The sequence below is a fragment of the Saccopteryx leptura genome, chromosome 4, assembly GCF_036850995.1.
Source record: "Saccopteryx leptura isolate mSacLep1 chromosome 4, mSacLep1_pri_phased_curated, whole genome shotgun sequence".
Taxonomy (NCBI): Eukaryota; Metazoa; Chordata; class Mammalia; order Chiroptera; family Emballonuridae; genus Saccopteryx; species Saccopteryx leptura.
The window spans coordinates 223992845-224010585 of NC_089506.1; the positions used below are offsets into that span (position 1 = coordinate 223992845).

The 17741-nt window shown below is 51.3% G+C and overlaps 2 protein-coding genes across 4 annotated transcripts in view; one reads left to right on the forward strand and one right to left on the reverse strand.

Moving 5' to 3' along the window:
* The window catches only part of LOC136404021 (lysine-rich nucleolar protein 1-like), a 360920-nt gene that overhangs the window by 33653 nt on the left and 309526 nt on the right, over positions 1–17741 (forward strand). The gene's annotated exons all lie outside the window — the stretch shown is intronic.
* The window catches only part of LOC136404018 (VPS35 endosomal protein-sorting factor-like), a 101891-nt gene that overhangs the window by 18701 nt on the left and 65449 nt on the right, over positions 1–17741 (reverse strand). Inside the window, exons 23-27 of the mRNA XM_066383497.1 lie at positions 17012–17075; positions 13748–13846; positions 11051–11128; positions 10254–10368; positions 7346–7485 (exon numbers count right to left, since the gene is read on the reverse strand). Coding sequence (XP_066239594.1) covers positions 7346–7485; positions 10254–10368; positions 11051–11128; positions 13748–13846; positions 17012–17075 — 496 coding nt within the window. The remainder of the gene's footprint in view (positions 1–7345; positions 7486–10253; positions 10369–11050; positions 11129–13747; positions 13847–17011; positions 17076–17741) is intronic.

The following is a 17741-nucleotide window of genomic DNA, read 5'->3' on the forward strand; positions in this document are numbered from 1 at the left end:
GTAGCCCCATGTTCATTGCAGCACTGTTCACAGTGGCCAAGACATGGAAACAACCAAAAAGCCCTTCAATAGAAGACTGGATAAAGAAGATGTGGCACATATACACTATGGAATACTACTCAGCCATAAGAAACGATGACATCAGATCATTTACAGCAAAATGGTGGGATCTTGATAACATTATAAGGAGTGAAATAAGTAAATCAGAAAAAAACAAGAACTACATGATTCCATACATTGGTGGAACATAAAAATGAGACTAAGAGACATGGACAAGAGTGTGGTGGTTACCAGGGGTGGGGGGAGGGAGGACAGGGGGAGAGTTAGGGGGAGGGGGAGGGGCACAGAGAACTAGATAGAGGGTGGCGAAGGACAATCTGACTTTGGGCGAGGGGTATGCAACATAATTTAATGACAAAATAACCTAGACATGTTTTCTTTGAATATATGTACCCTGATTTATTAATGTCATCCCATTACCATTAATAAAAATTTATTTAAAAAAAAAAAATAAATAAATAAATAAATAAATAAAAAAAAAAAAAAAAAAAAAAAGAACCAAGCCATCGCCACGCCGTGGCCCTGAGACCGTGCCTACTCTAGCCGCGGTGCCTCCGGCCCTCCAGGCCACGGCCAGTACCACCTGCTGGCAGGGTGAGCCGGAAGCCAGAAGGAAGTGCAGGAGACGGGAGGCCAGCCTCCCAGACGGGTCAGACGGGAGGACACTTTGGGGCAGCTCATGTGCCAAGGATGTTCTGGCCTCTGGTCCTATAGTTCCTTCCTCTGGAATCGTACTTGCCAGACTTGATCGACCAGACTCACTCCATGCTGGCCTCTAGATCTCACTCACAAGTTAGCTCCTCAGTGAGGTTCCCTACTCACCACAGCCCTGCATCCCCCTGTCATCTGTCTTTATCCCAAATCATCCTGTCTTTTTTAAGAAAGAAGTTCTTACCATCTGAAGCCATCTTCTTTATTCCTTCAGTGAAGGAATGACCCAATGACATTTCCTGGTTTATCTGTTTTTCTCTTTCATTCTACCTATTTAACGGCCAGGAGGACAGAGACATTATCTGTCACGTTTGCCAATAGTACACTTCCAGGACTGCCCAGGGAACCACTGTGAATGGCGCCCTAGCCCTGGTTCCTGGGATAGTGTCGGGCACACAGCAGACACTCGGTAAACAATGTTGAATGGATTACATTTTTTGAGTACCTTCTACATGCCAGGAACTGAAGTGGCTATAAGAACAAGTAATAGCTAACTTTTACGGTAGCTATCACAGCTACCATTGCTTTTCTGTGTCCTAGGAAGGTGCTATTATGACACCAGTCCCTGCCACCCCCCGCCAATTCACAGGTGGGAACGGGCCACAGAGAGGTTTAAGGAGCCCAACGTCACATTGATGGAACTTAGAAAACCAGGGTTTGAACGCCGGCAGTCAGTCTCCAGAGAGGACATTCCTAACAAGCAACACTCTATTAACACGGCCTGTCTACCGAGGAGCTGGGCGTGTCTGGCTGAATGGAGCTGGCTCACTGGGGAGGCAGTTATTTGGAACACAGGCCGGGGGTGTGAGCAGTGCTACGAGGTGGGTGTGCAAGTGCGTGTGCACACTCAGCAGGGACACTTCCCATGGGCGAGAATGAGGGGGGAGGGGGTCAGACAGTTTGCTCAGCTCTTCCCATCTACAGGAACTGCTGTTGCAGAATTGGCGAGAAAGAGGACACATGACTTCAAGAGTCCGAAGGCCCGAACTCTGTGCATCAGAACTGCCCGGCCATGGTCTGCCCTCTCTCTGCTGACAGCGGCCAATGCAGCGTACGGCTGCCTTTCTTTGCTGACAAAGAAGCCAAGCTGTTTCCAGCAAGGCTATTTTTTTCTGCTATGTGGATGTTCAAAAATAAATTTTACTTAACGGTCCACCTTGGAAAGAGACAACAGTCTGAATGACCAATTAGTTTCAACACAAACTGCCATAATTATTGAGGGACACCATTCAACACGCCTTTAAAACGGTGGATAAAAAGGAATGAAGACATAAAAAAAACAGGGTCCCTGCACAGCTGCCTCTCGGACAGACGAGCAGACGGTGCTACAAACAGGCTCCCCAGGGGCACCTGGGAGGGACTCAAACCTCCCTCCACGCTGCACAGATGGGGCCTGGCTTCCACTATTAGCAATGCCCCTCGGGTCCCTAGGATGTGGGAATACTTCTATTAAATGTCATTTCTGAGAAGAGATGACGCCCTGGAATTGACAAATTTCCCAGGAGAGCTCAGATGAGAGGCAGAGGAGCCAGTGCTGAGCGGACATCCTGGCTTAGAATTCTGTCTTGACCACTAACAGGCTGGTGACTCTGGGGAGTCAGGTCACCTCTCCATGCCAGGGTCTGCTTATGAGAAACGAGGGTGATGCCAGGCTGGTCTGTGAGCTGCTGGCTGGCCGGTTATACGAGGTATGTAAGTGTTGGTTAAATAAATAATAAAGTCCTTTAGAGAAGGAGCCAGAACAGTGAGGGGGGGCTGTCAGGGAAGGAGCAGAGACACGGGCAGCAGGGGAGTGTCCGAGGGTCTGGGATCAGCTTCCTGTCCATGGAGTGACCTGACCTGTGGAACCGCCCCTCCGCCTCCCAGCTCGAGCCCCGGGGCCCCCCTGGCACCCATCGTCACAGCTCTCTCCTGTCCCTCGGGGACACAGCACCCCTCCCCTCCTCAGAGCCCTGTACCATGCTCGTCCCTCCTCCCAGAATGCCTCCCCTTCCCTCGGGCTCAGTTCACTGTCAGCCTTCCTGTGGGTCTCAGCTCACTGGCATGTTCTCAGGAAACAGCCCTGACCCACTGCCTTTCAGACTGGAGGCGCTGACAGGTCCAATAGCTCTTCATAGCACTTTCACAATTGCAGCCATTGTGAATTTATTTTGAGTAAAAGGACACGTTTCTCTTACTCACTCCTCAGCTCCCAGATCAACAAGTGTCTGGGACAGATGGAATGAGGGAAGCACAGGACCTGGACGTCATTTTATGCTTGAGGTTGGACCTTCTTACGAGGAGGAGGAGGAGAAGAAAGGACACTTCCCTGCTGTCCCCCAGGTGGTCAGTGCCAGGAAGTGGATGATTAAGAACATCTCCATTTCCTACAAATTTCAACTGAATCAAAATTAGGCCCCTGAAGCAATAACACTGAACTTGTCCAATCATTACTTTCCTTGTCCTACCCAATGTTGTTAAAAGAAATGCATTCGTTCAATCACATAGAGAAGGTTGTTCTAGAGTCCACCAGAGAGGCTAACCGCCCGCCACTAACACCAAGGCAGCATGCTTCGGAATGCTCCGGAAGCGACCCTGCCGGCTGCGGAGAGGGCTGTCCGGGAGGGTGTGCACCTGCATCTGTAAACACAAACAGAGCAGCCAGGGACTCGTTCTATTTCGGCTCAAATGGCTTCAATTTTTTTCTCAACCAATACAATGAGTAAAAGCTTTTTAAACCCCTCCTTCTAAAGCCCTGTACAACAACGTAGGGGGGAATGGAAAATGGTGCAGCCACTATGGTAAACAGTGACGGAGCTTCCTCGCTAAACTGAAATAGAAGTGCCTCACAACCGAGCAATCTCACCTCTAAGGCTTCAAAATAATTGAAATCAGATCGCAAAAAGATATTACCTCTCCATGTTCATTACTGTACTATTCATAATCGCCAAGATGTGGAAATAAGCTAAATGTCCATTAATAGACAAATGGATAAAGAAATTATGTAGCCTGACCAGGCGCTGGTGCAGTGGAGAGAACGTCAGACTGGGACACGGAGGACCCAGGTTTGAAGCCCCAAGCTCATCAGCTTGAGTGTGGGCTCATCTGGTTTGAGCAAGGCTCATCAGATTGGACCCAACGTCGCTGGCTCGAGCAAGGGGTTACTCGGTCCGCTGAAGGCCCGTGGTCAAGGCACATATGAGAAAGCAATCAATGAACTAAGGTGCCGCAACAAAAAATTGATGCTTCTCATCTCTCTCCCTTCCTGTCTCCCTGTTCCTACCTGTCCCTCTCTCTGTCTCCATCACACAAGAAAAGAAGAAAATGCGTAATATACTGGAACCCTACGCACCCTCACAGGGAGACTGCTGTCACATGCGACAGACGGCACGAAGGAGCCCTGACATCATGCTGTCACATGCGGCAGACGGCATGAAGGAACCCTGACATCAGGTGAGTGGAATAAGCCAAACACAGAAAGACAGAACCCACAGGATCCCACTTACACAAAGCATGTGAAACAGTAACTTCACTAAGTAAAGAGTGTGACCGGTGGCCACGGGCAGGCAGGGAGGAGGAATGGGAGTTTGTTCTTGCTGAGCTGAAGTGAGACCCGCAGTGCAACACTGCACACGGGCCCAGCTGGGCCTCTGAGCCCACTCGGCACTCAGCCTGCGGCAGGCTGAGCCTCTCCACACCCACAAAGCCTGTCGGCAGTCAGGAGCGCTGCCTCGCAGAGGAGAGACTCGGGGTGCGAAGGCCTGAGTAAGTCAAGCACACTGCCGACGCTTCTCAGGTTCTGCAGGACAGGCTCTGGAGCAGCACAGACCTGAGTTCGAATCCCAGCTCTGTGCCTGTCAGCTGTGACCTCGGCAAGCTGCACGCCCACTCCTTTCCCACGAGTGGGAAAGGCTCAATGACTCCCTCCTTGCAGGGCCTGGGGAGGGTTCCTAGAACTGGATATTGACAAAGGGCTTCAGTGAAGCACAGCTGAAAATCTGCATATAACTGACTCCCCTAAAGCAGCCCCTCAGTATCCACAGGGTACTGGTTTCCAGGATCCCCGAGGATGCAAACATCATGGATGCTCAAGTCCCTTATAACAAAGCACGCAGTTGGCCCTCTGCACCCACAACTTCCCAACAGCAGATCAAAACAGTTGTTGATCCACAGGCAGCCGACTCGGTGGATGTAAAACCTAGACATACAGAGGACCAACTCTATGTTTACTGAGGACGATCCATGGATTAGTGCACCCTGGAAGTTCAAATCCCATGTTGTTCAAGAGTCAGCTGTAGTAAGAAGTCACAAAATGTAGCTGTTCTTCTCATAATCTTTAGTAAACCCCACCAAAAGGATACACTGACAGTAGGAGCCAGAAAATCTGCTGAGACCGGGGGGCGTTTCCATGATTGCCAGGTAGGCAACAGAAATGGGTGTCATGGGTCCGGAGGCGCCCAGGGAACTGGAGAAAGTGTGCAGGCCCCCACCTCCCCCAGCTGGGCCAGCTGCTCACCAGCTGTGGCCAAATGGCCAGGTCAAGGAATGCAGGCACCCCATGGCAGGAGGAATCAATAATCTGGGTATTTCTGGGACCCGCCAATTTTTAAATATGGGTAATTTGTCCAAATATTTTCCATGGTTATGTGGCCACAGGCTGGATTTTACCCCACTGGTCACCAGTCTGTGACCTGGACAGAACGGGTTCACAAAATGCTTTCGTATCTATCACTGGTCAACCCTGCCAGGTGGGCATTTGAGCAGCCTGCCAGGTGGGCATTTGATGACACTTTAGAAAGGTGACAACTGAGGCTCTGAGGAGCCATAAGGCCTTGAAGTCACTGGGTCAGGACTAAATGCAAGTCTCTGACTCTAGCATAAAGCTCTCGCCAGGGGTCAGGATTTTTAACACAAAGAAAACTTTATACGCAGAAGGAAACACCTCACAAAAATGTCAATCAATGAGCAATGACATTCATCAACTTTCTCCTTAGAAACCCTGATCTCTTTTGTCCCCTCATTTGTTAAACAACGAGACTATCCAAAAAGCGAGGAACTGGTTATAAAGTATCAGAGGAGAGCTGAAACACGCAGGGTGGAGCCCAGCTTCCGTCCTCCCTCCAGAAATCCTGGGATCTGAAGGGGGGGGGGGGGGGCGTCCCTCCAGAAATCCTGGAATCTGAAGGGGGGGGGGGGCGTTGTGTGCGCTGAGTCACCTTCGTCTCAGCTTCACTGACGTGTTTCATGTACCCAACAATCCACTGAAAATGCAGAAGTCAGTGGTTGTTAGTACATTCACAGAGTTGTGCATATAACTGACTCCCCAAAACAGTCATTTTTAGAACATTTCCATCACCCCGAAAGGTACATGGGAGCGGAGTTACTTTCATGGCCCCAAGTCCAAAGGGGTGTTTCTCAAAGTGTGATCCTAGGACCACCGACACGTCCAGTGATGAGGAGCTGTCAGAACTGCTGGTTCGGAGACACTGGGAGAGGCCCCGACTCCATGTTTTAACAAGTATCCCTGAGTGCTCCGTACATCTGGCTCTGCCAAGAGCCAACCCACTCTATGCCTGGCCCCTGTCTCGGCCCGTGAGGTTGACGGGCTCCCCAGAATACTATGCAGATAATGAAATACATAGGACTACAAAGAAAACGAGTTACACTAAAGTACAGTTATCAAAACTCTTTTCCAGTGTATCTGTTATACTGTAATCTATGGCAACTTGGTGAGTACATTTAAAAAACAGAACTAATACAGGACTAATAACTCCTGTGCTTTTTAGGGAAGGAAGCACATAAACAATCTTCTGAAATGTCTTTCATACCTGGAGTGTGACAGGAATATACTGGTGTTTCTGTTGCTGAGAATCCCAGCGACTACAATGAACACTGGACAGGTGCCTATAATTCATAATGGAGCTATAGATGCCATTTCTTTTACCATCTAAATTTATGGCCACCCTGCCAGACCCCCCAGGCGTAGCTGGACCCTCACTTAAGAGCCCTGGTAGGGTGAGGGACCTTGTGCTTGCCCTGGGGGTGGTCCTGCTTCCTCCCAGCCCAAGCCTGACCGCTCATCTCTCATAATCCACACGGAACTCCAGCACCTTCCAACAATGTCCCCTGGACCTGCACGGGTGTGGTCTGCTGTCTAGTACCTGCCAGGAAAAACACATCTCCCTCTTTCTGTACCGTGTTACTATGCACCAGTCACTCTTGTCTCTGTATGTGTGTTTACTCATTTCATCCTCAGCAACTCTCAGATGTAGAAACTACTATTATTTCTATTCACAGGTGAAGAAACTGCAGCTTGGTAACATAATTACCCAAGACGGCAACGTGGGCAAGAGGGGGACCTGGCAACCCATCCTGAGCATCTTGTTCCGATGCCTGAGGCCCCTACTTCACTAAGTGACACCCCCTTGACTATATAGAGCCATTCAGGACCCAGAATGAATGAAAAATGCATTGAGAAATTCGAGTATCTCACTAAAAACCACACAGACAGAACATGCCTGCACTTTTAAGGCTAAGAATGCTATAAAGAAGGTCAAAGAGAAACATCACCTCCAGCCCCTCTGGGGAGACGTACCGGAACTATTAATAAAGTAGAAAAGAAGTTGCACAGGAACTCCAGAAGGAATGATTCTGACGGTCGCATCTTTCCATCGATGTTGATCATCTTTGGGACTTCGGAAATGAGGCTTATGGCGGCTTTGAAAAAGGCATCGGCTGTAAGACAAAAGGAAAATCCAGGCATGAAAACCCTGACACGGCCTGGAGACTAGTCCTCAGAGCCTCACGGAAGTCAGGCCACGCTGAGGGCCCTGTGCCAAAGGAGAAGTGAGGCTCCAGCCATGAAGACTCGAACCCTTGACCCTCTGGGGAGGACACCCCGCACACGCACAGCTCCCGACGCGATTCCTCGAACCCTTGACCCCCTGGGGAAGACACCCCGCACACGCACAGCTCCCGACGCGATTCCTCGAACCCTTGACCCCCTGGGGAGGACACCCCGCACACGCACAGCTCCCGACGCGATTCCTCGAACCCCTGACCCCCTCGTGAGGACACCCCGCACACGCACAGCTCCCGACGCGATTCCTCGAACCCCTGACCCCCTGGGGAGGACACCCCGCACACGCACAGCTCCCGACGCGATTCCTCGAACCCCTGACCCCCTGGGGAGGACACCCGGCACACGCACAGCTCCCGACGCGATTCCTCGAACCCCTGACCCCCTGGGGAGGACACCCGGCACACGCACAGCTCCCGACGCGATTCCTCACTCTGCCTCTCCACACTTCAGGATTCAAGGTCTCTGGGCACCGCCCCTTGCATGCATTCTTCTCAAAAGAATTCATTTTAAAAGCTCTCCCCCTGTGCTCATGGGTCTTTTCCAGCCGCTGTAAATAACTCCGGGGCCACAGTCTCCCCCAGCTCGCCCACCTGACGAGCCCCACTGCTGTTTTGTATACGGAGACCTGAACAACAGGGTTCCATGTTCTCAGAGACGAAATGAAACAAAACAGAACACTGAGCTGGACTACTGTCAGAAAGTTGCAAAAATGCTCTGACTTAAGATGAAGGCTACGCATTCTTTATAAGAGAACACTGGAAAGAGTCCAAATCACTTTCAGTATGAATTTGTGGGAAAATGGAGGTGGGATGGGAAAATAATTTACAACACTTCTAATAAGTCACAAAAGAAAGAAACAGAACAGCAAACAGCCGTTACAAAGAATGGGGTGGATCTGCAGGGATGGACGTGAGTGAAGGGGACGGCTGGGGAGGCGGTCCCAGACTCACTCATCAGTGAAGACACAAACAGGAAAACACCGTGGAGGACTCAATCCCGTTTCCAGCGGAGGACACGGTGTGTTTATGTAAGAATATAGATGGGGAGCGCAAAGAGTCAGAGAGCGTATGAAACCGAATGGATATTTTAGTGGATACATAGAAGGAAAATATCAAGAAAAAGATCTAAGCTGGGAACAGTAGGGGTTTTTGGAGGGGAAGAGAGGAGATTACTAGAGACTTTGGGGGGGAGGCTTTGTTTTGAAGTTCTACATTACTTTATTAGATTTTTTCAATTGAGTATACACTATTTTTGTAATAAAAATCATTAAAATGTAAAACAACTGTTTATTTTTCAAAAGGATAAGGACAATTGACCCAAATGCCCGCCATACATAATAAAATAAACTCGGATTAAACCGTGACCTGTGGGAGTAAGTTCGTTCTTTCCTGTCCTTGGCACTGTCATTACAGAATATTACATAGTACATGAATCCCAAGAGAGAAATCAGAAGCAATAACCCGCCTTCGTAGACGGCATGTTGTTCCTGCATCAGGTCAGTGCTAACGGCTCTACTACTCGTCAGTCATAAATCCCAGAGTTAAACAGGACCCCCAGAGTAATCCACAGCCCGCCCAGAGAGACCTTCAGCCACCACCCGCCTGCCCGTCCAGGCCACGCAGAGGGGCAGCTCCCAGACCAGAGAGCTAGGAGGGAAACACCAGACCAGGGCTGAGTCCCGGCTCCTAGCGGTGTCCTCCTCGGCTTTCTCACCCGGGTGTGGGGCACCCACACCAGGCCGGCCTCCGTGGCTGTCAGGGGCACAAATGGTCAAAATGTCCAGAGGGCTCACCACATAACAGATGCTCCATAAATGACTCCAGGATTTCCTTTAGTCGCTGAGTTACGGTGGACCAGTACTGGCTGCTGGCCTACACTGCCCCAGGTGACAAGAACACCTGCTGCCAACGCGGTCACCCTCTGCCAGAGGACATTCTTTTGGCTCAAGTGAGAAGCAGGTCTGAGTGCCAGGCTTATGCCCGGAAGCAGCTCTTGGCCAATGACAGAGGGGAGCACAGGGAACGTAACCGTCTTCCCTGCTCCTCAGGTGGGGACGCTGAAGTCACTAGACACTCCCTCCCAGAAGTCCCCCGGGAAAGGACCCGGCTGCTCCCAGTAACTTGCCCCCCAGCGTGCTCTGTCTGCTCCCTTCCCTCCCACCTTCTCACCTCCCACCCTCTCTAACACTGGCAGGGATCACCTCCCAACAAGCCACCCACAGCTGGCACTGAAAGGCGTCTTGAGCAGAATTTTCATTCCTGGCAGCAAGCTGTGTAGACGGTATCGTTTTGTCTGTACTAGATTCTACCCGTGTCTTTCTGGGGTTTCAAATAAACAAACACCAACCTGCTGTGATACAGCGGTCCTGAGGTCTGTAATTCGAGGTACACTTAGCCCTGGTGTCTGAGCTGCCTGGACTGGCCTGGCTGAGATAAATGTAAGCTGGTCCTCACTTCATAATCTGTCCTGCTCTGTGTCCGATGTGCTTCTTACTAAAGAAACAGGTTTAAAACTTGTCATTTATTGATAACTTTCTTTCCCACTTAAGAAATCTCTCTTTCTCGACACACACCGCCACATACCACCTGCGGAGTCAGCTCTCCGAAGCAGCCAGGGGTGCCGGGTGGGCCGAGGGGCTTACCTTGGGAGAGACACTGATTGGCCAGGGCCACCTGCCCGGAGTGCAGGTAGAGGTTGAGGCGTGTGAAGATGCCCCCCAGGGAGGGGATGGTGATGAAGCAGTAGGCAACGCAGGCCTGAGAGAGGGGAGAAACCCAGGTCACCTGGCCATGTCCTCACGGCAGATCAGCGCGCCTGCTTTCATCTGTCTTTTCAAGCAAAAACACTCAAAACAACGTCCCCATCCTGAGCCCCATTTCCCTCCTCCTGCGCCTGTATCTGCCTCTGGGAGGAGAGAGGTGAGGAGAGTGACGGTGCACGAAAAACAGATCCTTACCCGTCACGGAAGGGAGTGAACAGGTACCATCTACTATTGATACACTGAAAGGCAGCTGTTAAGCCAGCACTCTGTAAGTGGAGGCGACCAGGAGCAGCTGCCGTCTGAGGAGACTGGGGGAGCTGAGAGGCGGGTCTCACGTCTCCCCACTGCTGGCTGCTCGGGACTTTACTGTAGAGAATGTGGACTGCTGCTTTGGTACCATTTTGAGCAACACACTCAAGAAGCTAAAATTTTATTTCAAAGTTGGGAAATAAAAATCAATAGGGGGAAAAAGGTATCAGACCTTCCTGATACTGGTACAACTACAGATAACTGAAATTCATCCCTCAATCACCTCACCAGAATGTGTATCAAAATTCAGGTTCCTCTGATCATTCCTTTCAGAAACACTAAGAAAACTGGTCAGTCCTCAGACATGCAAGGAAACATTTCTCTGGACCATCCATGACCACAGTCTGTGCGTCTTCTCTGGAACATACCCGCACAAAGGCAGCTGTTTTCCTGGAGTGATTCCCCTTCATCACTTTTCTTGTTTCCATGGCCAACCGGTTCACACACTGCATTTGTTAATAAGCAAAACAGAAAGGGCCGTGAAGTGATGGCTGACTCATGTCTTCCACAGAACACTAGCTGCACACAACCCAGTGACAACCAGCTGAGTGGGAGGAAGACCGGTCAGCACTGAACCCTGAAACACTGACGGTCGTCAGGCCTGAGTCAGTCCGGGCTCGAGCAAACAAACCCACGAGGGCAGAAGGAATGGTGCTCACCGAGGAAGGCTGTGCCTACCCCACCGGCATTGTAATCGACCGTATTCTGGTTTACCAGACAGCTAGGATTCACTTACTCTGTTTCTAGAAAGTCCACAATCTAAGCTTGAGATCTTAAAGACCTTAAGAAAATTCCCCAAATCTGAGAGTAAACCACTGAATCCAGCTTTGCAATACTAACAAAAACCGTGAGAAAGGCAGTAACAGCAGCTGCAACATCCCTCACAACACACCGGGGGCTGTGCGGGGGGGCTGCACGTCCACCTCATTTAATCCGCTCGACCTACAGGGCTGGTACTGATGCCTCCACCTCCCTCCTCTTAGAGACGAAGTCTACATTCAGGTCTTAAGTTTAGTAACGTTCCTAACCTGATAATCAGCAAACAAATATACATAAAAAAGCTATTCTCCTTGAATTTCCACCAGGCAATTAAAGAGCCTTAGGCAATCTTTCCAGAAAAGTTTAGATCTATGATTCCCAAACTGTGTTCTGTGAAACCTCAGGGTATAAGGAAAACTCACAGGAAAAAAAAGTTTTTTAAGGAAAAACACAGTAATGCTCAACTGCTGAGGACTGAGCAAAGCCCTGGGGAGGGGGGCAGCCTCAGACTGAGCACTGGACTACACTCACTGCTTGACCCGAGGTCACTGGACTACACTCACTGCTTGACCCGAGGTCACTGGACTACACTCACTGCTTGACCCGAGGTCACTGGACTGCCCTCACTGCTTGACCCGAGGTCACTGGACTACACTCACTGCTTGACCCGAGGTCACTGGACTGCCCTCACTGCTTGACCCGAGGTCACTGGACTACACTCACTGCTTGACCCGAGGTCACTGGACTGCCCTCACTGCTTGACCCGAGGTCACTGGACTACACTCACTGCTTGACCCGAGGTCACTGGACTACACTCACTGCTTGACCCGAGGTCACTGGACTGCCCTCACTGCTTGACCCGAGGTCACTGGACTACACTCACTGCTTAACCCGAGGTCACTGGACTGCCCTCACTGCTTGACCCAAGGTCACTAGACTGCACTCACTCCTTGACCCGAGGTCAGTGGACTACACTCACTGCTTGACCCGAGGTCACTGGACTGTCCTCACTGCTTGACCCGAGGTCACTGGCTGCCCTCACTGCTTGACCCGAGGTCACTGGACTGTCCTCACTGCTTGACCCGAGGTCACTGGCTGCCCTCACTCCTTGACCCGAGGTCACTGGACTGCCCTCACTGCTTGACCCGAGGTCACTGGACTGCACTCACTGCTTGACCCGAGGTCACTGGACTGCACTCACTGCTTGACCCGAGGTCACTGGACTGCACTCACTGCTTGACCTGAGGTCATATCTTTGGTGAACTGGGTTTTTGGCAACCGCTGTGATAAAAAGCAAGTGCTGTGCAAAAATCAATGGGAAAACAAATTAAGGTGTGAGAAGTTGTGCAGTGCCCAATGAGTACCCAACACACTTCACTAGAAAGGAATTATGGTCAGTTAAGAATGAAATAAATATCTACTATTTTTCTTTCAATTTATGTATATTGTTGTTTTAAAGGGCTATCAAGTTGTTGGGGCATGAATACTTAAGTTGTTTGAGCCTAGCCTCTTAGTAAACAGAGATGGTATTTCTTTTTTTTTTTTTTTTTCTTCATTTTTCTGAAGCTGGAAACAGGGAGAGACAGTCAGACAGACTCCCGCATGCGCCCGACCGGGATCCACCCGGCACGCCCACCAGGGGCGATGCTCTGCCCACCAGGGGGCGATGCTCTGCCCATCCTGGGCGTCGCCATGTTGCGACCAGAGCCACTCTAGCGCCTGAGGCAGAGGCCACAGAGCCATCCCCAGCGCCCGGGCCATCTTTGCTCCAATGGAGCCTTTGGCTGCGGGAGGGGAAGAGAGAGACAGAGAGGAAAGCGCGGCGGAGGGGTGGAGAAGCAAATGGGCGCTTCTCCTGTGTGCCCTGGCCGGGAATCGAACCCGGGTCCTCCGCACGCTAGGCCGACGCTCTACCGCTGAGCCAACCGGCCAGGGCCAGAGATGGTATTTCTTTTGACCTGGGTCACCATGAAAAGTTCCCGAAGAGAGCCCTGATCTGAGGAAGCTGGGACTCTGGTGGGCAACAAGGCACTCCAGGTTAGGACTTCTGTAACTAAATTATCAGTGCTCCTCACCTAACTCTTTGCTGTTGGCATGCAGGAATGAGAAGAAGCAAATCTCAGAGAAAAAGAAGTCAATTAAAACCATTGAAAGACTTCAGCAAAGGTGCAGATTTTACCGACCTTTGAGAAAACACTTTTCTTACCCAGAACAGGAGCAACATGAAGTGAGAAGAATCCCAGGTTGAAATTGGTGCCTGGCAGTAAGTATTCACTGAGAACAAACAAATGAATGAAAAGCCTTACGTGAATCAACTGCACAAGAACAGGTTCCAGGTTGCAGAACATCGACCTGGCCTCAACGTAAAAACTCAGCTGTTGTTCAAAATCACGACCAAAGGAAACCTGGGATCAAGGAAAGAGATGTGACGATGTTACTTCTAGGCAACTGCGAGCACACAATTGAAAAGGGTTTTTTACTTTTTTATTTTACCAATGAGTTGACGTGGAGAAGGCAGGGAGGGGGAGGAAGAGAGAGAGGGGGAGAGAGGGAGAGAGAGAGGAGGAGCGAGAGAGAGGGAGAAAGAGAGAGAGAGGGAGGGAGAGAGGGAGAGGAAGAGAGAGAGAGAGAGAGAGAGGGAGGGAGGGAGAGAGAGGGAGAGAGAGAGAGGGAGAGAGAGAGAGGGAGGGAGAGAGAGGGAGGGAGAGAGGGAGAGAGAGGGGGAGAGAGAGAGAGGAAGAGGGAGGGAGGGGGGAAGAGAGAGAGAGAGAGGGAGAGAAGTGTGAACTCCTTATTCCACTTAGTTGTTCCATTTAGTTGTGCATTCACTGGTTGCTTCTCATATGAGCCATGACTGGGAATTGAACCCACGACCTCGGTACATCAGGATGACGCTCTATCCACTGAGCCACCTGAGCTCTGTGGGGGCAGGGAAAGTGCTGTGATGACATGTCACCAAAGATGCCCCAGATATGAACAGCTGAAAAGGATATGAAGCAAACACACACGCTCACCGGAACGTTCTCTAACTGGACTTTACAATATGTCAACCAGCGTATCGCTGAAATATTACTGTTGCCACTTCATCGTTACGACATGTGACTGGAGTAGAACATGAAAAGGCCAAAAGGTATAAAACAGAATCTCAAAATACAAATAGAATTTCCCAGGCTAAAAGAAGACCACTGGGAAGGAAATAATGGAATTTTGTCAGCTGTGGACTCTTCACAGAACATGAACTTGGTTACAAATCAAATCTGTCAGAGGGGTTTCCACAAGGACCACACCTTTCTGCTTCCTGATGGGGTTTCCAATCTCAGCAGCTCACTGGTCGCTGCCAGAGCCACAGATGGAAGTTCCTCCACCATTAAAGCTCCCCTCCTCTCCTATTTCTTCGTATTTGTGAATAGCTGATTAGTGTGACAAACTTACTACCACAGCATCGTTTTTGCCTAGAGAAGGTTTAACGTGGCTACTCCGTTACAGTATCAGGCTTCACATCTTCGTTCCTTCTCATTTTTTCTGCTGTAACGAAGCCATGAAAGGGTAGATCCCACGTGATCGGCACGTAAGTCCAGGGTCCCGGGAAGGCACCTGGTCAAAGCCACGGGCACATTTCCTGACGTGGCCTGAATTTTCATTAAATTGGTATTTTACCCACAGACCCCTGCCGTTGAATGTGTCACATTTCCTAGCTTTATCTTCAAAGTGATCTAGTCATTTTCATCTCGGTCAGCTTCTGTCTGGACACGCCTGTTAAAACAGGGTGCTGGCAGCAGGTGGTGTTCAGCTTTGCGCAGAGTAGGTGGCAAAGGCTGTCCTGGCCAGCGCTGTGGTGGGCTGTTCCCAGAGGGAGGCAATGGTCCTTCCCACTCTGCTTGTCGTTTCAGAGTCCCTGTGGTTTCTTCCCAGCCGGACGGACAGACGGACGAACGGACATGGGGTTGGCCGTCCCTCCCTTACAGGGGGCCGCCCTCTGACTCACTACAGCTTCTGCACCGGAGCCTCAAAAGGCCCGCAGCTTCTGTTTTGTCCACATAGGACAGCTGAGTGATGAGAGAACGGTGAAAGGAAAGAGGATGAGAAATGAGACACCGCAGCCAGCACCAAGGTCCTGGATACAGCCCTAATCCGGACACGCAGAGCAAAAAAGTACTGTGATTTAAAGCCACTGAGACTTGGGGTGAGTTGTGCAGCGATGGGTCACTCAGACGCACAGAGTGGACACTTGGCACTTTGCACTAGCCTCATTTTCAGCACTGTCTGGTCAGCACAGGAGGTGTCTCAGGGTCACCTGCCCCCTCTCCCCGGGGCTGCACATCCTCCTGGCCTGGCAGTCGGTGTGTCTGCTCTCCCTCACAGCAGCCGTTTGTTTAGGGAGGGGCCAGTGACCCAAGTTAATCCCAAGGGACTCAATCCTGGGGCTTCTGTGGGCCCCTCCTGCTGGGCAGCACGGGACCCTGCAGTTCCTGTGGCAGCGAGCCAGCCTGGGAGGGCCGGGCGGCAGTGAACCAGGCAGTGACCAGCCCGGGAGGACCGGGCGGCAGTGAACCAGGCAGTGACCAGCCTAGGAGGGCCAGGGGGCAGTGAACCAGGCAGTGACCAGCCCGGGAGGACTGGGCGGCAGTGAACCAGGCAGTGACCAGCCCAGGAGGGCCAGGGGGCAGTGAACCACGCAGTGACCAGCCTGGGAGGACCGGGCGGCAGTGAACCAGGCAGTGACCAGCCTGGGAGGGCCGGGTGGCAGTGAACCAGGCAGTGACCAGCCCGGGAGGACCGGGCGGCAGTGAACCAGGCAGTGACCAGCCCAGGAGGGCCGGGTGGCAGTGGACCAGGCAGTGACCAGCCCGGGAGGGCCGGGTGGCAGTGGACCAGGCAGTGACCAGCCCGGGAGGGCCGGGCGGCAGTGAACCAGGCAGTGACCAGCCCAGGAGGACTGGGCGGCAGTGAACCAGGCAGTGACCAGCCTGGGAGGACTGGGCGGCAGTGAACCAGGCAGTGACCAGCCCAGGAGGACTGGGCGGCAGTGAACCAGGCAGTGACCAGCCTGGGAGGACTGGGCGGCAGTGAACCAGGCAGTGACCAGCCTGGGAGGGCCGGGTGGCAGTGAACCAGGCAGTGACCAGCCCAGGAGGACTGGGCGGCAGTGAACCAGGCAGTGACCAGCCTGGGAGGGCCGGGTGGCAGTGGACCAGGCAGTGACCAGCCCAGGAGGGCCAGGGGGCAGTGAACCAGGCAGTGACCAGTCCGGGAGGGCCGGGCAACAGCCCTGACAACGCCGCAGAGACCGGAGCCCAGCTGCCCCTGTGAAGCCTCCATCCCTGGACGCCATGTCACGTGAGCCAGTAAGTCGCCCCTCCCCCCTTTTTGATTGTTTTCCTTAAGCCAGTCTGTCTTGGCTCCCTTGGCCCCCGGGGGAGTGCTGGCTAATGCAAGATGTTTTCTAATTTTATCTCATCTCAATAAAAATGAAAAGTCCCAGGGACATATGTTCACTGCTCTCACCAGCGTGAAGGTAAACAATTATATCACATTTCCAATCGCACTGACACTCCTTCCTCAATACTCACCATTTTTATGAATCCATTAATCAAATATGCCAGCATTCTCTTCTCATCCTCAAGAGTGAGTGCACTAAAATCAATAATTGTACATAATTAACACTGGGGAAACAAATGAGCTTTCTGAAGAAAAATAATATATAAGAACTAAGAAATTTGCATTTTCTAGACTTAAAAAGTGTTTTACATCTCTCTCAAAGACACTGTTCTCCAAATATATTTATTAACGGCAAAGAATGCATAATATCCTCCAAAAGGCGAGGTCTCCTTCGCTCTCTGAGACGATATTCCCTCTCCTCCTTGGCAGGCCAGGCACAGCCAGGCAGGTCTAGCCAACGGGACGAGAATGCCTTCCAAGCTTTGTCCTTAAAAGAGAGCTGCTGCCCTCCGAGGCCTGCAGGATGCAACATGGACAGTCAGGGCCAGCCAGCTTCTACCAGGAAGACAAGGACCACATCCCGGAGGAGGGCAGAGCAACAGGACGGACAGAGCCTGGGCCTCTGGACAGCGTCCTGAAGCAGAGCTGCCTCACCTCCACCTCCGCGCCTCACACCTTATCACGAAAGAAAGAACCCTGCTTTATGCAGACCAGGGTCCTGCTAACACAAGTGCTGTTCTGGACACTGTCTGTGCCTTTACTGTTACTTTTTTCCAACAAATCTATTGGTTCCATTTATTATGAACTCTTGATATTTTGATTTTTATGAAGTTGAAAGCACAAGTCATGAAAATAAAGATT